Raw genomic sequence first — 27,948 nt, forward strand, 5'->3', positions numbered from 1 at the left:
TGGTTTAAAAATCAAGTCGGGTGACAATGGAAACTCTTTCCTTGCTGTCCTCTCCTTTCTGCCCATGTTGACAGAAGACAGACCTGCTAATTCTGGCTGGGGTTTTTCCCTCCCTGGCTGTTTTTCTCTTTAATCTCCATCAATTGAAGAGAGCTGTTCTGTCTTTCAGACTGCCAAAAGGTATCTGGGGTTTTGTGTATTTTTTTTTCTTTCTTTCACATAATTCTGTGGGTCTTTTCCCAGATATGTATTTTCTCTCAAGTTAACTTCTAACTTGTTTAAGTTTCCGCCCATGTGACTTCCAGCGCGAGTTACCAGAAACCACAAGAGAGAGAGAGAGGGCGCAAGCCCCAAAGCAAGCGACATGTCCCTGTGGGGAGCAGAGCCTCTGCACCCCGGAGTGAGGAGGCCGCTGGGGTCAGAGGTGGCTGCAAGGCGGGCTAGAGGAGGGCCCTGCGGAGGGGGGGTGGGCTGGTGGCCCGGGAGCAGTCAGGAAGGGGGGCCGGCTGGGGACAGGAGAACCCAGAGGCGCAAGGGGCTGCGTGGAGAGCCCGGAAGACTGCAGCCATGCCTCACAGCTCCGACAGCAGCGACTCCAGCTTCAGCCGCTCTCCGCCCCCCAGCAAACAGGTAGGGTCCTGCCTTCCCCTCCTCCTGCCTTCTGATTCTCCGGGCAAGGGCGGGTAGAGGGCCGGGCTGCCTGGGCCTGCCCCGGGGGCTGAAAGGCCAGGAGATGGCTGGTGGCAGGAGTTAGACTAAAGACACGGGATCTGCAGTGAAGCTGTGCATCTTGGCGGAGACCCTCGTCCTTCCACCCATCCTGCCAAATTATGCCCTCCTCATCCCCCGATGGTGCGTATCGCCTCCACCTCACCTGGGGTCCCACCCCATGAAGCTTTCGAGGAAGCCAAGAGGAGAATTAGCACCAAAGAACTCTGGTCTCTCAGAGGAAAGAGTCTATCTCTCTCCAAGGCAGCAAAATGAGAGGAAGAGTCTTAACGCGGGCTACGGGCACGCACACCCTGAATGCTAGATGGTTGCCCAGGAGACAGCCCGCAGGACAAGAGAGGAAAGGGATGGGGGTAAAGTAAAAGGTGGCAGAAGAGCAAGTTGAAAGGAGCAGGACCCCGTGCCAGCTCAGAGGATCTATCTTACCTCCTGGGCATGGCTACTGTTGCTAGCAAGGGTGGCAGAGAGAGGGCTGGGGGAGGAAGGAAATGAATCAGGAGATGGTTCTGGGGACTTGGAGACATTCCTTAGTAGCTCAGCTCAGCTCTGGGGAAACCAGAGAGATGAAGGTAGAGATTCTGGGAGCATTGGGAGTCTAGGTTGTGACTTCCACCTCAAAAGTTTTCAGCTTGAGGGTTGCCAAAAACAAGAAAACAAAAACGGGGGCACCCTGGCTGCCTTTGCAGCTCCTGGGGCTTTCTCCTCACTACATCCCTCGACAGCCCTCTGGATAGGAAGCCCTCTTCCTTCTCATCTAATACATCAGTGGAGGACAATTCCTTATCCAACTTTGTGGTTTAAAAACTTCATTCTTTCATTAGCCTGGATATCCAAGAGGGCTTTCAAAATGCTGCAGCCCAAATAACAGTATGTAAACATACACTAAAGCTTCTGTCATCAACATCTAACAGGAGAGCAGCAGGTAGGAAGGAGTCCTAGTGGAGACCTCTAGAGGACGAACAATCCAGTCCTCTGCTCAAGATGGTATCAGAGGGGTTCAGACTGCCTGGAAGTTTGTACTCTTCTTAGGAAGGAAATTACTCATGGCTTTCATGGTAGCCTCGTTCCCCATCCCCCTTAGAGAAAGGGCACTTCCTTCCTATCTAGCCAATTGCCCTCTGACTGCAATGGCCTGGAAGTATCGGGCACATTGGTGAGACATATGCTTGGTGGGCAGAGTCTTGCCCGAGGAACTGTGTCCCTCTAGCCTGTGGGGTCGTGAGAGGGGACAGGGCCGAAGGTACAGAAGGGTTTCACTCAGATTCCCCCACCTACCCTGCAGCATCTGGGGGAAAGCCGGAGCTAACCTCTCTGCCCAAGTAGGGCACATGCCCATCTGTGGGGAACACCCAAAGTTCCCTGTATCCTCCTAAGTACCCATCCGCTATCCGCCACGGCCAGGAAATCTCCACCATTAAAACTGTTCTTGGTCTCCAGTTTGTACTAGGCATTGTGCTCAGGGCCATGGGGGATATCAAGGTCACTGAGCATAATGAAGGGAATGCAGGGGAAGAAGAGGCAGATCTGGGATAGGGACCTCAGTCCATGGGCACAGCAGAAGACACAAGGGGTACAAACCAGGAAGGTAGTGGTGGCAGGGGCGGGGGTGGCTTGGAAAGGCATCAGGCTTAGCATTGGAAGATGTAACTCTCAGATTACTGTGAGCTCTTGGGCAAGCTCTTTGAGCCTCAGTTTCCCCCACGTATAAGATGGAAATAATCGTATCAACTTCACAGAATTGGGGAATTCAACAAGAGCACCTCTGAGAAAAGGCACTTGCACAGAAGCTAGCATATAGTAGGTACTTAACAGAGTTTTGGGAAAAAAAAAAATAGCAAGAAGGTTCTAGGCCAAGAGTGAGAGGGTGAGGGTGGAGCAGACCTGAAGAGGAGAGGTGATAAAATACACTTCATCGCCTTAACCATCTTTTTCCAAATACAGCCCTATTGAGTTCTCAAGCTCTTTTGCCCTCTTCCTGTATCTTCTGGCCAAAGTTATAGAGACCTAAGAGAGTGTAACAGAGTGTGGAGAAAAGTTCCCTTTTGGGTTCAGCCTTTTGGTAAATAGCGGGGTGGACGGGCAAGTAAAGATGAAGAAATGGAAGGGTGGACAGCAGGATATCAAACACCATGAGAGCCTGCCTCCACTCAGAAGAGAGGGTTAGACTCCCCTAATTCTCATCATCTCTGCTTCCCAGGACTCATCTGATGATGTGAGAAAAGTTCAGAGAAGGGAGAAAAATCGCATTGCTGCCCAGAAGAGCAGGCAGAGGCAGACACAGAAAGCTGACACCCTCCATCTGGTGAGTGTTCAGACCTTTCTTCACCCTCTTGAGCGGTAGGCGTTGCTCCCCACCGCCTGTGGACTCCTGGACCATAGCTTTGAGTCTGCCTGTGTGGGGATGTGTATGTGGGGGAGTCGGTGGAGGGTTGCAGGTGAGGCGGGGAGGGGAGGCTCTCCTGTGAGTGCATTGAGAAGATTCCGAAACAGGGGATGGGCCAGGAGGCTGAAAGAGAAATGAGTGCCAAGAGGGCACGAAGGGTAGAGGAGCTGAGTGTGGGCAGCCCAGAGGCTGGTGGAAGGCAGATCTACATGCTCAGAGATGGGGTAGCCTGAGACAGCTCCATCCCTCATGAACCCAGAGAGCAGAAGGCAGGACTGCCTTTGGGAGGAAGGTAGAAGGTGTAGAGGAGCCCATTGTCCCACAGTGCTAGGAACACATATAGTCCCATCCCCCGGGAGGCCAGTTGGGCAGCCACCCTGAGGTTTGCATTTGGGACAAGGAGGTCCACAGGGTGCTGCAGCCCATACCTCTTTTCTGAACATTATTAAGGTTTGATTTTGAAATTTCTATTTTGATGATATCCCAAGGGGTCTGTGAAAGATACAGTTTCAGGTGCACGTATCTGGGATGGTCACCATCCTGGTTGAGTTGCCTCCAGTCTCACACTTTCTAGGGAAGCCCTGATCCCTGGCTTGAGCAGGCGCCTTGGGTGATCTGAACTGCATTTCTCCCAGCAGTCCAAGATCCTGGTCAGTGTTTCTAAATTCTGGCTGTGAGCTTCATAAAGCAAAGCTTCCTCTTCATCTCCCACACCTTACCACCTCTTTTCTCTTCGCTCTGCCCCTCAATTTGCTCCCTGTTCGACCAGCTCTTATTTCACTGGCTCCGTCCTCTTCCGTCCCTTCAGCCCTTCCTCTGACAACTCTGCCTTCTCGTCCCTCCTCCTGAGCCATTCCCAAACCTCTGGCATCCCAGTAATTCATTCCAATGGTAAAAAGGGCAATTGACACCAAAAATGAATATGCTTATGGTTATTTGAAAGATTAGCCTGGTAATTGGCCAGTTAAAGAACAGTTGTTTTATTCCTGTCAAGAAAAAGTAAGATGTAATTTTAGGTAAAAAGATACTGCTTTTAGCCTTGTAAGGAAGCAGAGAGCAGGCTGCACCAAGATCTCTGATTTGATGCTCGTGTTTCATTTGAAATGTATTCAACATGTCTTCCATTTCATACTAATGTAGTTTTATGTTCATGAATATTTGTTGAATTGAAAGAAAGAATGAATGAACACCAAGTCTGTTCTTCTCTTTGATAACTGTGATCAGTAGTCTAAATGTTAAGTTGGTGGTGGCCCTGCTTCTTATATGTTCTCCATGATTTCATTATGGCTTAGGGGCTCACAACACTCCAGTTTATTATTTTAAGCTTGAAAATCTATGATCACTCACTTGTCTCCATCACAGTCTGATTCTAATTCAATATTCTTTGGAGCAAGCAAATGAACAAATAAATAGAAATTAGTAAGGATAAAACCTACCTTTTTGTAGAAGTAGACAATGTCCCAAGACTGGAAATATGCTATAAGCTTTATAAGTTTGTAATATTAAAAAAAAAAAACCCTGGAAACTAAGTATAGCTCAGCAGTGCCACAGTCATAAGGACATGGTTTGAATCCCAGCTCTGCCATTTGTTATCCGTATGACCCACCTTAGACCTTAGAGATGTTCTTAACCTCCCTTAGACTCAGTTTTCTTATTAGGAAAGTGGGACAGTACTACCTACCTCATAGAGATAGTGCGTATAAAAGGTCAAGTGTCAGTCACTGACATATCATAAATATTCAAAAGTTTTGAGGATAATAAGAGTAATATTAATAATAGTTATTATTAGAAGAAACAAGATAATCACAACTAAGATTTTATGTATATGAATTTATACTTATATATAAATCACAGGATCTCAGGGCTGAAAGATTTCTTAAAGGCTGGAAAGTTCAGACACACGTTTGATGCTTGAGACTCTCTACAACACCCTCCGGAAATGGTTCCCAGTGTATTGGTCACTTCTAATGATAGAGAACTCCCTGCCTCCTAACAGGAGCAGAGGAGTCTTCCTTATCTCGAGCTGCGCCACTGTCTCCCTGGAAATTCAACCCCCTGGTCTTCCTTCAACCCCTTGGGGACGTATCAGTGAGGGTGACATGTATGTTTCTTTGCTGTGGCAAGGTTTTCAACACTAACTAATCTGTCTCTCTTTGCAAGACAAGAGTTAGAACCAGAAGATTTAGCCCATCTGATTATACTAGTCATGGCTCTATTGGGATAATCTCTGGGGGTTGGGGGTCCCTGGAGCCCCCAGTCATGTAGTCACCGCATCCACACTCAAGCCCCCAGCCTCAGTCTCTAGAATGTTCGCATCTTTCCCACACCTGGACACAAACTCCTCCCCACTCCTTTCTTTTGAGCACCCCGGCACTCATCTTCACTTTTTGCCCAGTGAGTAGGACACCTCAGAGTTTACACAGCAAGCCTGAGGGTTGCAACCAATGCGACTTATGTTTCTTGACTTTGGTTGGAAGCTTTTGGCAGCAACAGGTAAATCTGCCACCGTCAAACAGAGGGTTTGGCTGTGATCTGAAATGTTCATTTCCTCTCAGACAATAATCACCCATCTTCTGCATCCATTATCCTCTTAATTATGTTTGTGATTCAGGTAGAAAACCTTCTACTTTACCACCAGCATTCTTAAGGTTGGGTGCTTGGTTTGCCCTTCACTCCTTTCTGTGCTTGTCTCCACATGCTGAGGCTCTGGAACCATTCTCTGGCTTTCAGACATAGCCATAGGACTCATCTACAAGACGTTAAAGACCAGGGTTTAGAAATTACTGAGCGTACAGTACCAAGTTTGTATTAGTGTGCTAGCCTCATATATGCTGGGATAAACATTGATTTCTCGGTTTCAACTTTGTCACTGTTATCTCTCTTAAAATACCAAAAGAATTATCCTGTTTCTCTAGTGAGAGTGTGGGATACCTATTATTTAACGTTTTCAGTATCTATCCTGTAAGTGGTTTACACCAAAACACTGTATATTGATTGCTTTTGAAATAGCAGAGTAGGGAAGTTGCTGCTTTCAGCACTGTGTTTAACCTCATGCCAATGTTATAACATCTCTGGCCTTGACTATCCCTCACATAAACTGAATCAGGTGCTTCTTTTCATACTTGTGATTATCAACAAAGTCCACATTCCGTGGGGTTTTTTTGCTTTGTTTTTGTCTTTTTTTGTCCATACCTCATGGCGTGCGGGATCTTAGTTCCTGGACCAGGGATCGAACCCATGACCCCTGCAGTGGAAATGAGGAGTCCTAACCATTGGACCACCAGGAATTCTCCCACATTCTGTTTTAATTCTCCTTTGGTTGGTGTCTCAAACAGCACTCATCACACTCAGTTCCTTTTCTCCCACAGTCAACTATAGAGTCCATTAGGCATAGTAAAGGCATTGATTAAAAGGAGAAGGTCATATCTTGACCCGTTCACTTTCAAAAGATATTAGTAGCTAATAAGTGTATCCAAGATAATCAGCTGAAAAACTAAGAAAAATAATAGGAATCCAGTCAGCTTTCAAAGTTAACACAAAAAGTAATAACTTTTCCTAGGCAAATTAGATTACAAAATTTAATAGGAAGAAAGATTCTGTTTATAATACCAAGAACAGCAAATGGAAGGAAGGAGTAAATTTAACAAAAAATATGCAGGGTTTAATTTTTTAAACTTCAAAATTATTCTAAGAGATTAAAAAAACACTCAAATAAATGGAAAGATATACCTTATGTAAAGATAGCAATTTTCCTTAAGTTAATTTAGAAATTGAATTAATTTAATATGATCTTAATAAACTAGGATCTTCTGGGTATTGGAGGAAAACGAAATTAGCTATTCTAAGTACCTGGAGAAAAATAACCATGTGAGAGTTTCCAGGAAAATTCTAAAGAAGGAGGGTAATTAGAGACAATTAGCTGAATAAGATATTAAAGTGAATTACAAATATAGATTTCAAAGCAGCGTGGAAAAGACAAAACATTGGACAGAATAGAACACAGAAATAGACCCCCAAGCAAGCTCAAATTTAAGACCACAATACATATGTCAGTTCCTAAGACACAAGTACAGATGCAAAATGTCTAGGATGGCATTTCAAACCAGAGAGAGAAAGATGAATTATTCAATAAATAGTGTAGGGACTAAATAAATAGGGACAACTGGCTAGTCATTTGAAGAAAAAAAAAAAAGGTAGAGTTTTCATTTCTTATACAACACACACATAGATTAAATGTGGGAAAAGATTAAAGAAATTTGAAAAAATTAGCATTAAAATATTTACCTTGGAATGAAGTCTTTTCCGGATAAAATGCAAAACCCTGAAGCCATAAAGGGAAAGATTGATATACATTATCTTTATACATGAAAAGTGAAAGTGTCTATACAGCTCAAAGTACCTAATATGCAAAATCAAAGGCAAGTGAAGACTGGGAAAAAATACCTGCAACACAAATGACCAAAAAAGGGCATATTTGCTTAATATATGAGAGCTCTTATGAATAAGAAAGTGCTCAACAACCCAAAAGAAAAAATGAGCGATAATTAGGAATAGGCAATTTACAGAAAGAGAGAAATAAATGGCAAATAAATATGGAAAAGGTGCTAGACCTTACTTAGTTAGGGAAATGACAAAGCAACAGTTAGATCCCCTGCCAGATTGGCAAAGACAAAAAATGTTGCTAATACACCATGTTGCCAAGGTGATGGATAAGCAGGTACCACCACACACTACTAGAAGTCTAAGTGGGTACAGTTCCGTTAGAGGGCAATTTGACCATGTCCATCGAAATTACAAGCGCACATACACTGTAACTCGGCAATTTTACATCTAGGTGTCTGTTTAGAAACATACCCACAGATTGCACAATTATGTACATGTAAAGATAACCATTGCTGCATTGTTTGTCATAGCAAAGACTGGAAACTAGCTAAATATTCATCAGTAAGGGACTCAAATAAACTATCGTTTGTTCATTCAGTGGATACCACGAAGGTGTTAAAATAACGGGTTATATACAGATGTGCTAATCTGAAAAGATTATCTATACTCTTAAGTGAAAAAGTATGAGTATGGTATATAGTTTTCTCCCATGCATATTTTTAATAAAAAGAAAAACATATGTGCATATGTGTATAAACTTTAAAATCTTCAAATAGGTTTCCCCCCAAAATTGCTAACGATATATATTTCCGAAAAGTAGGACAAAAGGTCTGAAGCAGGAGAGAGATACTTTGCATTTTTTTTTTACCTTTTTATATAGTTTGGATGTTTTTATCATGTGCTTTTATTTTTATAATGTAGATATTTAAATTCCCAATATTGATCATTATTACATATGCATTAGGATGATTTCTTTTCTAATTTGATTTCAAACATTGAATAGTCTTCCATTGTGACATTTTATCCCTTGAACATCCTACATAAATATCTCAGTCCTTTGGGACAACCAACTGTCAGCTGGGATTTGTAATGAGTAATCCTAAGGTCTCCAGCGCTAGTAAGAGATGACAGACCAGTTACATTTGTGTGGTTATCCTGGTAATTGTAGGATATCTCTGGTGCCTTGGAGCAGGAAGGATTTTGAGTCTGTATCCCAGGTTAGCGGGAGAGTTGAGATCAGTTGAGAAGCTTTTTTCATGAAAAGGCTAAAAGTAGAGGGGGTGGTGGGCAGACAGTAATATTAGCCGAGAGCTGTGATGTTGACAAGTCAGACCTGGCCTTGAGGGTGGAACTGAAAGAAAAGTACAGTAACAGAGCCAAATCTGGGGCTGGAACTTCAGGTACTTAGATGGGGGTAGGACAGGTGCTTGCCTGGGGCTGGCTCCTGAAGGAGTCTCACATTAGTTTAAAATAAGAAAAAGATTTACAGGTTCCCGGGTAGATCTTTAATGCCATATGTAACAAACATCATGAGTGTAAATTGTGCCTGAAATTAAGCTGTTGCTGTGAGAAATAAGGTATTTACAATTGGAGGAAAACTGAGTAATGGAGGAAACGAAGCTCAGCAAAGATATTAACTTCCTGGGCCTTCTTAGAAAGAGACACTGTTGTTCTTGGTTTTCTGGGAAGGCCTGGGAGAGAAGCCTGTTCATGGTCCTTTTTCATTCCGTCAGTTTTTTTTTCTCTCTGGGAGACCATGCCATAAGATTTATTGGCATAGAGAAATCACAGGTAAAATAAAATAAAATAAAATAAAACAAAACAAAAAGCTAGAAAGTATGTTTTAGCTAGTTCCACCCTAAAGAAGCTCAGTGTAAAATCAGTGAACTTTCTGTGGAAAAGAGCCATTTCTCTTGGGCCTCTATTGCTATGAACTTCTTTTTATTAAAAACATATTAATTGTATTAGGTTAAGTAACTTGTCTGAGGTCATACATCTTGTAACTAGGTCTGTCTGACTGAAGAGCCCATCTTCCTAACCACTAGGCAACATAGCCTCTTCCTTTGGACTCACATGAAGATGTATTCATCTTCCCTAACTGATCCTCCTTGAATCTCTTCCTGAATTTTTTTCTCTTGTTCTTTAAGCAACATCCTCCAAAGTTGACACTTTTCCTCCTCCATCATTAGGCCTAGTCGAGAAATTAATGGTGTCTCTAAGCAATAGATTGATATAGCCATTGAGACCATTTTTAAATAAAGCTGTGTAGCAATAACTATTAACATCTTGCTCTTTGGTGCAGCAATTCCACTTACAGGAATTTGAAGAAACAATGATGCACAAAGATGCTCAATTCATCATTATTTGTGAACAGTAAACACTTTATCAATACTATAAAATTGGACATATACCCAACTACTGGAGACTAAGTATATTATGACACATTCATATGCTAGAATTTTATGCTGGCAATAAAAATGACTAAGTGGATCTGTATTTATCAACACAGAAAGATGTCAATTACATAGCACTGAGAGAAAAAGCAAGTGACAAAGAGTATGCAGAGTATAATTCCGCTGATGTAAAATTTGTGGTTTGGAGGGCATGTTTGCATGCATAAAGAGATGTCTGGAAGAATATTCTCCAAAATGATAATAATGGTTATTTCTGAGCGGTTGAATTTTGAATAGCTCACCTTATTCCTGGTACTTTTCTGTAATTCTTTTTATTATGATGAATGTATACCATTTAAAAAATCAGAATAAAAAATTAGACTATTCTCATTTGGGAAGGAAAAACACACTAAGGAATTCACCAGCCCTAACTGCTTGTCCTACTGACAATGAGTCAGTATGGTTATGGTCAGGAGGCATGTTTGAAAGGAGGTCAGCTTCTCACCAGTCTTGGCATTATAAGGAATTTCTGTCTAAATGGGATTACATGTCCCAGGTCAGAAATTGACGACACCCATTCAGCTGAAGTCTTCATGAAGCTGTTATCAGCAGCTACCAGACCACTTTCTCTTGGAAAGGATGAGGGAGTCTCTCTAAACCCCAAGCTGCTCTGGGGTTTTCCTTAGTCTCCTCTGTAGGACTAGGTCTGGCCCTCTGAGTCCTAAGGGGTTCCATAGATTGATTCCACAGGACAGAATCCCCTTCAGATTGTGGGGTATCTGTAGAGGATCCTGCCATGGGTCCACATGGTAGCTTGTGGAGGGAATAGCAAAAACTATAGTCATACCCCATTCTTGATGGAATCACAGAATGAAAAGGAAACTCAGAGATACTCTAGGTCACCCTGCTGTGTTACCAGTGAGGACACTGATGTCTTCCTTAAGGACACCCAAGAACCCAAACCTCTTGCCTTCCCACCTCTTGCTTTTGTTTTTGTGCCACTTTGCTGAACAGGACTTTGCTCAGCAGATGGTGTTGCCCTCACATGTCCTTTTGCAAAGGGTGAGCCAAGAAGTAGGCCATTAACTAGGACACGTAAACGGCCTAGGCACTCTTCAGCAACAAAACCCAAGCACACAGCAAGAGACGAAAAAGGTAGAGAGTCCCAGGCTGAGAGGGGCTAAGTTTAAATGTTCCTTTATTTTAAAAAGGTCTTAGAGTTGTAATCCAAAATCAAAAGGACAATGACATATTGGGGGAAATATTTGTGTCAAATTAAATAATTTCAGATTTAATATTTTCTTTTTTAAAGAATTTTTTTTGATGTGGACCATTTTTAAAGCCTTTATTGAATTTGTTACAGTATTGCTTGTGTTTTGGTTTGGTTTTTTGGCTGTGAGGCATGTGGGATCTTAGCTCCCCGACCAGGGATTGAACCTGCTCCCCCTCGCACTGGAAGTCGAAGTCTTAACCACTGGACCTCCAGGGAAGTCCCCTTGATTTAATATTTATACTATAGAAAGAACATTCTTTTTAAGAAAAACATCAAGACTCCAATAGATAAGTGGGCAAAGGCTGTGAACAGAAAGCTTACGTAACATTTTTTCCTACCAAAATGAAAATAACCCAATTTTCTATTCTGATTGTGCAAACAATATACACTATGGATTTCTCAACCTCAGCAATATTGACACTCTGAGTTGGACAACTCTTTGTTGTGTATGTGGGAGGGGGTTGGCCCCCTGCACTGTAAAATGTAAAATCTACCCACTAGATGCCAGTAGCACGACCTCACCCCTCTAGTTGCGAAAATCAAAAATATTTCTAAATCTTCCCAAATGTTCCCTTGGGGGGCAAAATTGTCCTTGGTTGAGAATGCTGTACTAGCAAATAGACATGCAGAAATCTTATTCTTGGTAATTGATAACTTGTAACATTAAAATGAAATTAAGAAACCTTCAAAAAGTTAGTTGGCAAAATAAATTATTTAAAATTACAACACCTAAATCCCAACGAAGTTGTAGTAAAATTAATATATACATTCACTGCCGATGACATTGTATATATTACATAACCCTTTTACAGCAATACTTAATGAACTGGAAGATGTTCACTGCAGCATTATTTATAATAACAACCAAAATGTCCAACATTAGAAAGCCATGTTAAGTAAATTGTGGATCATCTATTTGTTGATGTCACCATTAAAAGAACACTTATGGTGATTTTTTAAGTATGACAAAATTATGACAAAAAGGAAAATACAAATTGTATATGTACTCTGAGATTTTATAAAAATAAGTATCCATGTTCGTTAAAAAGGACAAGATGGCAACATATACAAATGAAAAGAGTCACGTTTAGAGGACTGTGATCATGGGTGGGTATACTTTTTAAAAAATGTCTTTAGTTATACTGTATATTTTTTATTTAAAACATAAAAAAAGATCAAATAGAGCACTGAGTGAATTCTGGTAGAAATCGAGGATGAGAACAGAGAGGGTATCATTGAGTTAGAATTTGGGGGGCAGGCTTTGGTAGGAGATCTTATCATTTATCATCCAAAGAGGAACACTTTTGAGTGAAAAGAGGCACTAGTAAAAATTACACTAGGATGGTAGCTATGAACTGGGACTGTCCCAGTAAACATCTGGTCACACTAGATTTAGGGGAACCAAGGAGGGTGACCTAAAGCTCTTAGGAAAATTCAAGAGTAGTAATACATTTCAGAGCCAAGCAGAGGGGGCTAGATTCCTGGTACCAAAATGCAATTTCCTGCACTAGATAACTCTGTAACTGACATATTTTCCAGGTACTCAGCTGGCACAAGACTATGCCTTAGTGCTAAGAGTTTGGGGAGGTCCAGAAAATGACAAAAGCAAAGGCCATATTCCTAGTACTAGAGCTCACGTCAGCAGAAATAATTCATTCTGCTGTACAAGTATATGTGAAATGCCTCCTACGGGCATTTTTTCTAGGCACTGAGAATTCAGCTGGGACAAGACAGACTAAGTCCCTGATTTCAGGGACCTTACGTTCAACCAGAAGTCAGACTGGAAAATCAACTGACCAATCGTTATTTATTATTTCACTAATCACACAAAGGGAAGAGGGCTTTGAAGAAAACCAAATAGTGCAATATTGACAGTGACTTAGGGACAGGGATGGGGACAGTGATCAAGGAAGGTCTTTCTGAGGCCCTGACATTTGAGATCAAATACGAGTCAAGAGAAGGAGCCTGGGAAGATCTGGGGAAAGGATGTTCTCTTGCAGAGACTTCAGGTCAAACTGTGAGGGGCCTGTCAGGGTCAGAAAGATGCCTTGTGGGGCCTGGGACTGTGAGAGTGTGAGGAGGAACTCAGGAACAAAGGCCACTGTGCTGCAGGGAGCAGGAACCAGACTGGGGGTGGGGGGTGGGTGGAGGGTCAACAGAATGAATTCAGATTCAGTGGGGACAGAGTGGGGGCAGATATATCTGAAGCTAAATTCTGATCTACAAAATGGGAAGCAATTACACCTCACTGGGCTGTTTGAGAGTTAATGAGAGAACAAATGTAAAAACAAAGCAATAGTGCGTTTTTTGTCTGTTTTGCATTGGAGAGAAGACTTTATTTGCTTAATGCAGAGAGGCTGGCATTTTCCTATAAATCAATCAGGTAAAGATATTAGATGTATTATCATATATGAAAACATATGCCCTACTTTCCAGTTGTTTATATGAACTTTAAGAACACAAAGGGACTTCCCTGGCTGTCCAGTGGTTAGCGCTCCGTGCTTCCACAGCAGGGGACACAGGTTCAATCCCCGGTCGGGGAACTAAGATCCCACATGCCAGAAAAAAAAAGAACACTAATGGTTTCACTGGCTGGGCTTTTCACCACCACTGGTCAAGTCTCCTTTGCTTGGTATGGTTCAGACAGGTCAAGTTCAAGCCAGGGAAACTGTAGGCAGGGTTCTCACAGTGGTGTGATTCTGCTGTCCCCACTCCATAGCTTCAGTTTGGGGAACAAAAGCAGGGGTTTGACTGGGCCTTTTTTAAGAAAATGAATATCTTACACTCTCTTGTAACTATCCTAGAGTTAAAAGTAGAAGCTATAAAAGTACTTAAATGCTTGGTTAAGCACTCCCTGGGGAATTTCATGGACATCACAAACAGCAGACCCTTCAAATGCAGGTCTCAGATTTTAGTAAGTTATTATAGACTCCAAGTTGGCAATCAAGCAACATGATTTTACTGAACACCTACTATGTGCCAGGCATAGTCCCAGTCACTGAGGACAAAACAGTGAAGACAAGGATAGCTCCCGTCCTCATGGAGCTCAACAATCTAAAGGACAACTAATTTGATAAAGTTATCATTAATGAGATTCCAATAAGTGCCTTACCTCTCACCTTTCTGTAAGAATGAACTATCCTGGGCTACTTGAAATTTTCACCAAATATGATTCTTTACCTTGAACAGTCATTAACTTTTTTTTTTTTTTTTTTTTTTTTGCGGTACTAGGGCCTCTCACTGCCGTGGCCTCTCCTGTTGCGGAGCACAGGCTCCGGACGCGCAGACTCAGCGGCCACGGCTCATGGGCCCAGCCGCTCCGTGGCACGTGGGATCTTCCCACACCGGGGCACGAACCCGTGTCCCCTGCATCGGCAGGTGGACTCTCAACCACTGTGCCACCAGGGAAACCCAGTCATTTACTTTTAGAAAAAATTTTTGACTTAGAAATGTCCTCCTCCTTCTTTAAAGTTCTTTATATTATAGTTATATTATTCATACTATGTTATACAATAAAATTATTTAATAAAATAAAAATATATAAATATATAACATGATATAATAAATTTAACAAAATCAAACATTGTATATATTTATATTGTTATATTATTTTAAAGAGGAATCCACTATGAACATAATTGTCAAGCTAGTTGCTCATTAAGCTCACCTGGGAAGTGTTTTTTTAATCTTGATGCCTGAGACCCAGTCTGGAACAATTAAATTAGAACCTGTCAGGGGTGAAGTCGAGGAATTAAGTTTTTTTTTTTTTTTTTTTTTGCGGTACGCGGGCCTTTCACTGTTGTGGCCTCTCCCGTTGCGGAGCACAGGCTCCGGACGCGCAGGTTCAGTGGCCACGGCTCACGGGCCCAGCTGCTCCGCGGCATGTGGGATCTTCCCAGACCGGGGCACGAACCCGTGTCCCCTGCATCGGCAGGCGGACTCTCAACCACTGCGCCACCAGGGAAGCTCCAGGAATTAAGATTTTTTTATAGCTCTTCAGGCAACTGCAGTGTACAGCCAGGGTTGAGAATCAGGGAGCAGTGACATTTGAAGCCTGTCAGGTGCGTGTGGTGGAATGTGTGGAGTGAATGTGGGGCAATTATGTGGGTATATACCAGACAGTCTGTCTCAGAGGCCCGGCAGCTTAAAACAAAACAAACAATTCAAACCTTGATGTTGATGGCAATTATTAGTTGTTTGTTTTTCAAAATTGACTTGCTAGTGATAACCTTTCTAACTTGAGGTACCAGTCAGGATTGCATTCTGCTATGAGTTATAGAAAAACTATCAAACAGAGGCATCAACAAGTCACCATTTGTATTTTATATTTTTCTCATATACTAAGAAGTTCAGAAGTAGACAGTCCAGGGATAGTGCAAGGATGTCGTCAAAGAACCAAGCTCCTTCTTTCTCTCTGCACAGCCGTCCTCAGTATGTGGATGAGTTTTCATCCTCAGGGCTGCAAAATGGCTGCTGAACCTCCAGGCATCAATCCGTGTCCAGGGAGGGTAGCCTTTGTCTGGTGAAGCTCTGCCTTTTTCCCTGAGGAGAGAAGCTCGTCCCCTCCCTTCCTACCCCCTACCCCCCCCATTTCTGCTTATGTCTTATTGGTCAGACTCTGTCGCATGGTCATACCTACCTGCAGGGGAAGCTGGGTAATTGAGGAACTCTTTTCCCAGCCCCTCTAGAGGAAAGCAGGGGGAAGGAGTTTGGAACAGATATTGAGTGAGCCAACCTACAGTGTTTCTCACACACGAGGTCAATGAAATCACAGCCCCGAAAGCCAAAGAACAGGAGACAGGAACCCAGGCAGGGGCCTGAAGGGCATGGCTGACGTGGCTAAACATCAGTGCATGATGAGGTGCTGACGGCCCTGGAGCTTCAGCTTTAAGGTATGAACGTGAAGATTTCTCCAGAATTATTCAGTGCAAAGACCTGTGGTTTAGTGATTCCTCTTCTCTTCTCATCCGGTGAGGAACAGGAGTTGGAGTTAATTTCCCCAGGATTCAGGGGAAAGGTAGGCATAGATCCCACTATGGCTTGGGATGTGCCCTACCTCTCAGTTCACAGACTCCTCCAGGAAACCTGGGCTCCACCCTATGTCTGCATGGGGGACAGGGGTCCAAAACTGCTGGAGACTGAACAAATAACTGGGTGTGAGGGACATGAGCTTGACACACTACTCTCGCATTGAAGTGTGGGTGGGAGCTGAAAGGTCACCTTGCCAATAAATGACTGCATGTTCTGTTGAGGAGGAAACACACAGGGACTATTTTCACCCTTCTGGAAAGTGTGATTAGAAAATTCAAGGAGAAGGTCAAGGCACAAACCAGAACTGGCAGGAAGGAGGACCAAGCCCTGCTCAGAAGGCCTGGAGAGTCCCTGCCAGAGCCTTGGGTCAGGGCCTGTCCTCAGCCTTGGTCCCAACTGGCTTCCCTGTGGGTAAGGGACCCACCTGGGGATTCCCCATCATTCAAGCGCTCTACAGTGACCCGTTACTTGGCCCCTCCACTAGGGAATTTCCCAGAATGTTCCCACACCCCCAGAAGCCTCCTCCTTAGCCACCCCCAAGCTGCTTGTGGTTCCTGGTAGGGGTGGCATCAAGTAACCTCACAGGTGAGTGTGAATTGTGAACATTAGCAACTCAATTTGCACGAGGCGGGAAAAGAGGGAAGATGAAATTGGAAAGTCAACCAGGCTGAGGCCTCACAGGAGATAATTACCAGATATCATAAGATTTAAACAGACTTCAAAGGCAAGAGAGCATGGTGGGCACAGACTCTGAAGCCAGACTGTCTCAGTTCAAGCACTGGTGCTGCAACTGACAAGCTGTGTGACCTTGAACAAGTTACTCAACTTCTCTGTACCTTAGGTTTTCCTCTTCTGTAAAATGTGGCTAATAATATTATCTACCACATAGGATTCTTGCAAAGATTAAATATAATGATAATTGTAATTATGTAATTGGGCACATGGTAGCACCCAATAAATGTTAGTTATTATTAAATCGAACTGGATTATTCTTTTAAAATTTTGGTTTCTACTAATCTTTCTCAAATAAATTGAGTCTATGTACCTCTGCTCCCAACACACCTACCCCTTCCCAACAGTTAGAGGCTCTAGTTGGCTAATATACACAGGTAGTCAATTTAAAATCTGAAATATTTGAGTTGCAGAGGGCTTGGAGATCTTCTAATCCTGTGGTTTTCAACATTCACTGCACATTAGAATCCCCTGGGGAGCCCTTAACAACCCAATGCCCAGGTGCACCCAGACGGATTAAATCAGAATCAGGCATCAATACTGTTAAAACTTTCCAGGGATCCCACTGATCCCGGCGTGTGACCAAGGCTGAGGATCATTGTGTTGGTCCAGTCTTCCTGTTTTAAAGTGAGGCAACTGGGGCTCAGAGTGGGAAAGGGAGTCACCGAGGATCACCCAGCCAGGACCAGAACCAGGACCCCTGTCCACAGTTAACTGATGGAGCCCACCATTGTCACGTATTTCGGACCTCACTGTGCATCTGGGGAAGGTCTGGCCCCGGGTTAACCCTCTCACAGAGTAGCTGGACAGGAGATTCCCTCCCAACTCAGGTCAGGAGGCGATGATCAGCTCTGTGATTGGAAGAGTGTAACCAACTCAGGGTTCTTGTACTGTGTTTAAGGATCACCCAAAGCAAGACCCAGCTTTCTCTTGGAAGGCTACTGATCTTAGTGACCTTCAGAGACCCTAAGTCACGAAGTCTCTCAGGAGAAGCCATGGGTGTGTTAAAAGGAGCATAGGGCTGAGGATGGGGAAGCCCTGAGCCCAGCCCTGCTCTGCACCTACATGGTTATGGGGCTTTGGATCAATCACTCAAAGTTTCTGGCCCTCTGAGAAAGTAGGTTCTTGAGGTGAATCTATAGCCCTTTGCCCTAGGAGCTGCTGCCACCAGCCTGTGATAATTTTGGGGGGTATGCGCAATAGGTTTGTCCCAGGGTCTCAGTTGGCCTCATCTGTAAAGTAGGGATAATAGCTGCTGGCCTTGCATAGCCACCTCAGAGGGTTACTGTGAGGAGCCTGAAGTGCCTAAATGAATTCCAAAAAGTAAAAAGCAGGTTACTTGGAAGCCCAAGGGCTGGCTCACCCCTCCCCCATCATAGGAGAAGACATGCATGTTAGAAGCCAAAATTTACTTTCTAAACATTACTTTCCTTTTCCCCCTGAGTTCTTGGTTTCCAGCCCCCACTGGGAATTTAGGGGGAAATTAGAGGGGTGTGATCATGGTACCTCTGGGTCAAGAGCTGCTCCCATGGCCACCTTTGCCATCTGTCCCCGTGTGAGAGCCCCTTCCACAGCATGACGGCCCCAGGGAGGGTCAGAGTGGACCAAGCAGTGGCAGGTGGGGATGTGGAGGGATGAAAACCCCAGATCAGCCACTTCCTTCTGCGAGTGAAGTCAAACTCTTCCTCTGCTAAGTGTCTGGCTGGCGGCAGGTCCCCTGGGCTGGCAGTACTGCTTTCTCTGGGGCTCTGGCGGGAAGCAATCTTGCTTCCCAAGGTAAAGACAAGTTTCTTGTCACAGTTGGTTATTTTCTACTTAGAGGCGGTGGCGGTTATGAATGCTCTCCTAGCGCTCTGGGATCTCCCAGGAGGGCGGGGAGAGGGAGAGGAGAAAGCCAGAGCTCAGCAGGGCTCGCTGAGGGAGGAAGAGCCCGCTGTCACTTCCCGAAAGCTGGGCCGGCCTCTAGGCGGAGAGAAGGTCGGAGCGATTGGTCCCTGCGGCCCGCCTACCCCACCCCTCCCTTCTGCCTCGGGGTTTGCCCAGGCTCTTTGGAGCACAGAACTTACAGTAAATGTTGTCACCAGTGGAAACTCTCAGAGGGGGTGAGGAAAAGGGCTAGAGGAAGGGGCCAGGACTCCCGGCCCCCAGTTCCCGTCTTACCAACACCCCCCGGTCTCATGTGTTGCTTTATCTTACCTTTTGGTAAAGAGGGGATGCCCTCTCTCTGGGATGTGCCCGGAAACAACCAAATGGTAAGATGAACGAGCCGGTCACACCCCGCAGAAGCGGCAGCCCATGCCCCTGACTCTATCATCATGGCTGTTGGTATCCCAACTCCCCCACCCCATTTTAGAGATGGGGGTTTTCTCTGTACCGACCTAGGCACATTTTCTAGCTCAGTGCCACATACAGGAAATGCCAGGCTGAGGCTGAGCACGCTCACACTTGTTCTGTACAAACGGATGGAATCTGGCTTGATGGATAAGGCCACATTCTCCTCTACCACTTAAAAAGAACCCCCAGGTGCATGGGTTAGGGCAATTGGCAGTGTAACTAGCTCTCATTAACCTGTAGCTCATGCTCCTAATGGATTATCTAAGGCAAATTTTAAATGTCAAATTATCTCACATCTGCTCACTCCCCACTGTAATTCTGAGTCAACTTCTGGTCCAGCCGTTGATGTCATCAGGCAGCCAATCAACAAACACTTGAGTTCATACTCTAGGCCAGGCACTTAATAAGTGCTTGAATAATTAAAATAAATTTATTACCATATTTAACATTAATATCTATTGTTTTCAAACTTGCCTGATCATCAGAATAATCTGGGGCACTTGTTAAAACTTCAGATTCCCAGAATTCACAGAAAATCCCAAACCCACTGAGTTCAAACCTTTAGATTTGAGGAAGGGCCTGGAACTATATTTTTATCAGGCCCTCAGATTAATTCTAATGATACAGCAAGTCTGGAAAATACTAACCTAAGTGAAACAGAACTAGAAAAATAAGATCTGAATTCCAAATATTAGGTCGCTTTTTGAACTGAAATGTAATTTATTTGCATCTCCAGTGCTATTTTTCCTTCCTCTGTGGGTACCAATGATTAGCCCAGAAGGTCTATTTGAGTCAAGGAATGTGAACCTTAAAATCATATTGGACATGAAATTCCCCTGGGTTTTCTGAAGGTGGGATCGTTTTCCAGTAAATGCTAATTACCAGGGTGTCATTGTTGATTAATTAATGATGTGATCAGTAATTAGCACTCTTTACCCTGAGTTTTTCTGATTAGCATGCTATCTGATGGTTCCCTTAAGCAACACGGGAAAGGTGTTTCTGGAAAAAAGGAAGCACAGGTGCTTGGGACACACCCAGAGTACTACAGAACAAGCTGCTGGAAGAGCAGAATGGCGTGGAATCGAATGCTGTGCTGGAGTTTGACTATTTACTATTTAGAAAGACCCTAAACATTCTAGAACCTGGGTGAAGTAGACAATTAACCATGGACTCCATTTGTAAGACTAAATGCAAATGGTAACGTTAGGAGAAGACACCGTATAACATAGAGAGGAAAAGACTGAAAGTAGTTTAAGACGGTCTCACAAACTCTTTTTGATTTTTGCTGGGCTCTGGCCTCCCAGCCGGTTTCCCTCGACATATACTTGCCGCTCTCAACCCTCGTACACACTCACAGAGATCTATGCATGTACACCTGCACACAAAGGAGCACACATGCAAATTCACGCATGCCTTCACACACACATCTCTCTTAGTTGGGACCATATGAAACCGCCATTCTTATAGGTCAAAACAGACAAGTAGCAATTTCATATGGTTCAAGCTAAAAGCTATGCATATACATGCACAAATATACGTGTGCTATAGATGCACCCATCCACACACAGGACACATACAAATATATATGCACACATGCACACTCGCATGTGCAGAAAAAATCACCGATGCCCTTCTCCATGGTTGTGCTAGTGAAAATCTAACGCAGACTCCCGCTTCACAACGCCCCCCTGCCCCGCCCCCGCAATCTTGCAGAGCGCTGACATTAACCTGCAACGCCCATCCTTTCCGCTCGCAGGAGAGTGAAGACCTGGAGAAACAGAATGCAGCGCTGCGGAAGGAGATCAAACAGCTCACGGAGGAGGTGAAGTACTTCACGTCGGTGCTGAGCAGCCACGAGCCCCTGTGCTCGGTGCTGGCCCCCGGCGCGCCCTCGCCCCCCGAGGTGGTGTACAGCGCCCACGCCTTCCACCAGCCTCACGTCAGCTCCCCGCGCTTCCAGCCCTGAGCTTCCCGAGGGCGGGAGAGAGCGGAGCCCCCAGCCCCGGCTGCTCCCAGGCCTCGGGAGGGGCACGCAGACTGTGGCCAGCGGCCCTTGTCCCTCAGCGCCCTCTCTCGACCCGGAGACCCGGAGGCGGAGGCCTGGACCGGGATGGAGCACAGGACGCAGCTGCTGGACGTGTGAACGGCCTCCCGAACTGTGGCCAACCGCCCGGCAGCGTGGGCTGGACCTTCACGTGGGTGGGAGGCCGGATCCAGAGCTACGTCAAGCATGACGCCCAAGTCCCATGGCACAGAGGGAGGAGGGGTAGGGAAGGGTTATTTTTCTAAATAAATGTCTTAAAAGAAACCAGTCTGGCCAGGGCTTGAAACCTTAAGTTCTGTGGGGTTGGGATCGTTTTTGGTTCTTGGCCTCAGGAGCCCTTAAAGCTCCGGAGATTCAGCTAATATTGCTTCTTTTCCATGGCTTGTTAATCTACTTGGGAAGCTGGCTTTTCTCAAAGAATCTTCAATTCTCCTTCTAGGCATCTTCTTGATTTTCCTCCCCAAATCACCTCACTGTGACCTCTCACTTTCCATTCCTCATTGCATCATGCTTTCTAGATTGTCTAGACGTTTCTAGGGTCATTCTTTAGACAAGAGAAGGACCAGCGCCAGATGCTGTGGAGTGGGATGGTCATTCGAGTTGGTACTCCCGCCTCCCACGACAGCACTGACTCAGCCCCGGCCAGACGGCCAGCGCTGGAGGATGCTGCGTGCCAGGGCCCACGCAAGGAACTCCAGCAGCACAAGGAGCACCTCACGTGAAGGCGAGGCTTTCCTCATGCTCTCGTGGGGCAACATGTGGTTCAGAGGCACAGGCGCTACATGTCCTGCTGGGGACACCACCTCCCCTGGGAAGCTGTGATAAAGCACACACAACTTTGCCGTCTCCACAGGCTGCCATTCTGAGCAGTCTGAGGGCAGCAGTGGCTCAGATAACACAGGGCTATCTTCAGGGCTTCAAATCCACGAGTTCTGGCAGAGCTGAAACCAGTGCGCTCTGCTTCCCCTGCTCTGATGTCCACCTGCTCCTCAGAAATCCCCAGGCTAAGTGCCCGCTGGCCTTACCCACACCACTCCCCAAGAGCCATGGCAGGGCCTTCCCACACACATGGCCCCTGCCGAGCCAGCTGGGGCCCAAAGCGACAGGGATCACCATGGAAGGTGTCGGATGCAGCCCCTTCAGAAGCCTCCCCATCTCACCCCTTGGTCCTTCAGTGGGACTACCACTGCCCGCGGACCCCTGCTGGTGGCCGTCTTGGTGAGCACAGGAGGGAGAGAGGAACAGGCCAGCTCCGCTGTGCCGGCACCTCCTCAGCCTGCCCACCAACAGCTCTGGTTGGCTTGAGGCAAGGTTTCAGCTCTAGACCTCCCCTGCCCAAGTGTCTCCTAACCCCTGGGATTATGCCGATGTTGTGCTAGTGTGATTACTAAACTCTGCGGAGGCCTGGAAAAGCTGTGTCCTAGCACGTGGGCATCTGACTTCCTTGCAGCCTAACTATGGGAGGAGTCCAGCCCAAGAGCCTCTGAAGGCACACTGCCACCGTTGGGCTGCCCACCCCTGAAGCCAGTGCCTGTGGATGCCCAGAGTACGGGAAGTGGGCTCAGAGCCCTGTTGGAGACAGGCCAGAAGACCTTCCCCAAGGATCAGCATTGCTTCCAGTGCAGAATCCTGCATTTTAACCTTTTGTCTCCCAACAAAACTTGGTAAATAAGGCTCCCCTTCCAGTGCACGGACTCGGTGTAGACTTGGGTGTGTGATGAGGGGCTACAGCAAGGAGGTTCTCTCTCATCAGTTTCCTTAGGGCTTGGCTCCTGGTAGCTGATGCTCAGGGTAGCTCCTTCCCACCCCTGTTGTGACAGGCAAAGCAAAGAAGCATATGGTCACTTCAGATGCGGCCTGCGTTGAATAGAATTCATTTTTCTTTCTTAGTCTTAGGAAGCGGAACTTTCCAGCTAGCTCTACCTGCACCAGGCCTCTCATGGGCCTCCTTCCAATCAGAGATGTTTCTCCCCCCACCCTGCTCTAGTGCTGTGATTTCCCCCCAGAAACCCCCGCAGAAGACACATGACCAGTACTGAGCATCTTCAGATGACATTCAGAGCCAGAACCAGAAATGCAGAGCTCACATGTGTGGCTCCCATCTCTCGGAAGGACTTCTCTTCCCCTTTCATTCTCTACTTTCTAATGACCTGGGGCAGTTCCACTTCTCCTTTCTGATCAGTCTGACAGAGGCTGTAGAAGTCTAGGGTGAGCGCCAAAGCTGACTTCATTGCCGCACAGGGAAATTGGAGGGGCAGCTGCAGATAGGTCTGAGCTTCCAGAGCCTTGACCACGGACGTCCCAGCATCCAGGTTCTGTCCCAGCCTCCTACCCATGACAGGGATAGTTCCCTTAGGCTGGTGGACCAGTGACACACAAATGCCTCCAGGGCCCAGGCAGGGACTATAAATACATGAAACTCGCCGGGAGCAGGACAGTTGGGAGTGGCAGGGAGTGTGGCAAACTGAGGAGTGAGTGCTTACCTGCCTAAAGCAGACAGCCGCCCCTCGGTTCCATCCCCTGCTGCCGAGGGCAGTACAGGAAGCACAGGGAGAAACAGCCCCCAGACTGCAGCCTATTCTCTTCTCGTCTCTCCCCTGGCTTCTCAGCGGCCTCACGTGCATGTTGGTGGACATACCAGCTTACAAAACTGGTCCATCCACACTCCTCCCCCACAGCACCATCCCGTCAGTTCCAGTGTCTGATCTACTCTGGCAAAGAGTTATCCAGGGAAGAGGACTACAGCTGCTGGAAGCCAGCTCAGGGGCACGGACAGGGGATTCCGATCTGCTGGGTATATGGAGCTTGGTCTAAAGAGAACAGAGGGCTCTGGGTAGGCATGTCCCCTTGGTCCTCAGGACTACTGGCCCGATGAGAAGGGTGTCGCAGGAGGAGGGGAGTCCCTGTAATGTGGGGAGTCCAGAGCAGGGGCCTCTTTTGCTCAGGTCTGAGGGTGGCCCTGCAGAGGTCTGCCAGTTTGTCACTCTGATCTAGGTTAACGATGTCTCCGTGGAAAGCCCAGGTGAGGGGAAGGCTCTGTGCAGCAAGATATGGGCACATCGCTGTCTATCAGTTTGACGTGGGGGTTCCTGGGGAATGTTTGTTTCCCCACCTGCCGTCTCACTGTTTATCTCCTACTCGCAGTGTTCTTCCCCAAGTTAGTGTCAAAACAAATGACAGGAAAGCCAGAATTTTTGTCTTCAGGTTGAGAAGTATGGGTGGGGAGAGAAAGGGAGGCAAATTCAACTCAAAGGTCATGGGGTTGCCATCTGCTGGACCCAGACTTCCCAGCAGTGTTTATTCATACCGCCAGCCAATGTCCCAGCTGCAGCTGTGGCTTCACAGTGAAGGAGCAGAGCCAGCTGGGGACCGCACTTCTCTTCAGGACAGACAGGCTGGCTCAATGTACTGCCCTGGCCTCCTTCTCCCTCACAGGATTCAGTGCCCCCAAGCTGCTCAGGAATTCCAAGGGGGGAAAAGGATAGTCAGGTGAACCAAGACCAACACTAAGGTGAGAAAGATTGAATCATCTTTATCTCTGGCAGAGGGGATTGGCATTTTATGAGGTACCTAAGGAGAGTAATGCCTGGCCCAAAGGAACAATGCCTAATGGGGCATTTTAGTCTTGGCAGCCAGTGTGTATGTAATGGAATTCTTGCCATGTGGATGACAGGCTACCGCACTGGCCTTGTGTGGGTACCAGGCGACTGGGGGCTGGGGGCTGGAAAGGAATATAGACGTATCCCTCCTGAAAATCTTGTTTCTCAACTGCTTGATGTGTGATTTGAGTTAATCTACTTCCAGGAAGATGGATAAAAACTTGATCCTGGTTTAAACAATCTACCAGCAGGCAGAGATAAAGAGCCCCCTCTTAGAGGAGAAATTTACAGAAGCAAATTTCATTGCTGCTTGGGAAGTTTGTCTGCCTCCTTGTGGAAGATTCCTGGCGAGAGGTCAAGGTTAGGAGCAGTGGCAGAGACCAGACAGCTGACCTCTCAATGCCATTCTCCCCTTTTCCCTTACTGCAGAACCCTCATTTTGTCTAGGAAGGCAGCGTGCCCAGCTAACAAGATTACATTTCCCAGACTCTCTTGCAACTAGGGATGGCCATGTGATGCAGGCCAATGAGATATAAGCAGAAATTGTTGGGTAGGGCTTATGGGAAAGCTCTTTAAAAGGTGGGGCCATCTCGGGACTTCCCTGGTGGTCCAGTGGCTAAAACTCCATGCTCCCAATGCAGGGGGCCCAGGTTTGATCCCTGATCAGGGAACTAGATCCCACATGCATGCCGCAGCTAAGAGTTCCCAAGCTGCAACAAAGATCCTGCATGTCGCAACTAAGACCTGGCACAGCCTAAATAAATATTAAGGAAAAAAAAAAGGTGGGGCCGTCTCAATTGGCACATGCCTTTCTCCTTTCTGGAAGGTGGGTGCAATGTAGGAGGTGGAGCAACCATTTTAGGACCATGAGACAAGCATGTATACAAAGGAGGAAAAGAGATTCCAGATCCCTGGTAATACTGAAGAAATGTGATGATACAAACTCTGGAAGGCCTGTCTCTGGGTTTCTTTTAATTGAAAGTGGATAAGAGTTTATTTGGTTAAGCCACTATGCATAGCAGTATTAAATGCCGCTTACCTTAGTCTGTCTAATGCAGGAGCCAAGAGAAGCAAACAACCAAACAAGGAATTTAAACCATTACCCCAAGTCAGTGGTGCTCAACTCAGGGTGATTTTGTCCCTCGAGGGATATTGGGCAATGTCTGGAGACATTTTTGGTTGTTACAACTTGGGAGACAAGTGTTACTGGCATCTAGTGGGTAGAGGACAGGGATACTGCTAAACATTCTACAATGCACAGGACAGATGCCACAACAAAGACTTATCCAGTCCCAAGTGTCAGTAGAGCCAAGGTTGAGAAACCCCGCAGCTAGGGAATTCCCCGGCGGTCCAGTGCTTTGGATTCGGCACTTTCACTGCCAAGAGCACGGGTTCAATCCCTGGTCGGGGAACTAAGATCCCACAAGCCTCACAGCGTGGCCAAAAAAAAAAAAAAAAAAAAGAGAGAGAGAAACCCTGCAGCTAGCACTGTGCTTCCAGAGCACTAGACCTTAGCCTACTAACCTGCCCTGGCACCCTTGTCCATCCCTCTTCTCTTGGAAGCAAACCCTGTATACTGGCCAGGCTGAAAAATTCGTGTCCCTGACCATATCTTGCACTTTCCTTTCGCTAAGCCTTTGCTCATGTGCTGTTTCCTTTGCCTAGAATCCCTCTATCATCTCTTCAGTCAGTCTTTAAGTGAGTCTTCATTTTTAATAAGATTCCCTGTTGTTTCCCATATAAGTAGCATGAGGTGAATCTGATCGAAATGGCATGAGATGCATGACTTTACTGTGCCACCTTAGTTTTTTGAAATTCTACCTGTTTTTCAAAGTTCAACTCGATCACCACAGGGCCTGCCGGGAATGCAAGATGATTTTAAATGATACTCGGATAAAACTTATTTACTTTAGTCAGTATATATGTTTTTTCCAATAAGGTTAGAGGTTTTCCATTTCTTATAATGATATACATCTTCCTTTACAAATAAATTTACTTTCATAATAAAGTGAAATGATTTAAAGAAACATGCTAAAAACTACAGTCGATTAGGAAACATCACCTGTTAATGTACACAGTATGTAAATATTTGCTCTGTTTTCTATGTTGTTGCTTTTTAATGTGCATTGAATACGAAAGGGGTAAAAGAGAGATGAATAAAACTTCCATGTTGACCAAAACCGACTCTCTCTCTCTCTCTCTCTCTAGATATCCATATCTATATATGGATATATATAGATTAGATAGATAGATTTAGATTTTTAAAGCCGGGAAATATAAGGTATAAATACTAAAGTTTGGAAGCCCAGCAGCATCTCTGAAATTTCCCCTTTCTGTTTTCTCTAGAGAAACATACAAGTCTGAAAAGTGAAAAGCAACATATCTGATTTCCCCATCTGGAAGCATGTCCAGATGATCTGGTGCAGTCATAGATCAGCTGTGGAGATTGGCTCTTCATAGCTGTGCATTGGAGCAGTGAAATTAGGTTAAGAGTCTCATCCGTATCAAGTCCCGCCCCATCCCTATTAGTGCATCTTCTCTGAGTGAAGTCAGCATTATTCATATCAAATGCTTATCAACTGCCCACTGGCACAGGGCATGTTTGGGGTGTAATAGTTACTCCAGGTGACTATTAAGGTGAAGACCCAAATCCTTGATGGGACCCTGGACATCTTACCTCCTCTATCCTCCAGCTCATCTCACACCACCCTCATCTCCTCTGTACTGGCCTCTGTCCCTATCCCCAGTTCTCTGTCCTCCCTCCAACTTCAGAGTCTTACTCATGCTGTTCAGTGTCAACTGACCGCTCTTCATCCTGTACTCCCCCTTCATCTAGTTATCTCCTACCTTTTCTTCAAATATTGGTTTAGGGAAGTTTTGCCTGATTCCTCGGCTAGATCCGATTCCAACTATCACATGGTTTCATAGCACCACACACACTTCCTTCATAGCCATTAACAGACTGAAATTTCACACATATCTGTGTGGTTATTTGGCTAACATTTGTCTCCATTCCTAGACCATGAGGTTCTATGAGGGCAGAACCT

General features: G+C 45.6%; 1 protein-coding gene across 1 annotated transcript; it reads left to right on the forward strand.

The window, feature by feature from the left end:
- Positions 1–371: 371 nt before the first annotated feature.
- BATF (basic leucine zipper ATF-like transcription factor) lies at positions 372–27,948 on the forward strand. The gene is made up of 3 exons (XM_022576515.3): positions 372–630; positions 2,927–3,031; positions 21,015–27,948. The coding sequence occupies exons 1-3, from the start codon at positions 568–570 to the stop codon at positions 21,222–21,224; spliced, it is 378 nt and encodes a 125-aa protein (XP_022432223.1). The 5' UTR covers positions 372–567; the 3' UTR covers positions 21,225–27,948.

This window comes from Delphinapterus leucas, chromosome 2 (assembly GCF_059928025.1).
Source record: "Delphinapterus leucas isolate spDelLeu-1000000601 "Yukka" chromosome 2, BTC_Dleu_Yukka2, whole genome shotgun sequence".
Taxonomy (NCBI): Eukaryota; Metazoa; Chordata; class Mammalia; order Artiodactyla; family Monodontidae; genus Delphinapterus; species Delphinapterus leucas.

Coding starts and splice junctions, on each gene's coding strand:
- BATF (XM_022576515.3), top strand. CDS start 568: ATGCCTCACAGCTCCGACAGCAGCGACTCCAGCTTCAGCCGCTCTCCG. Junction 631..2,926: donor CTCCGCCCCCCAGCAAACAG/GTAGGGTCCTGC, acceptor TCTGCTTCCCAG/GACTCATCTGATGATGTGAG. Junction 3,032..21,014: donor AAGCTGACACCCTCCATCTG/GTGAGTGTTCAG, acceptor TTCCGCTCGCAG/GAGAGTGAAGACCTGGAGAA.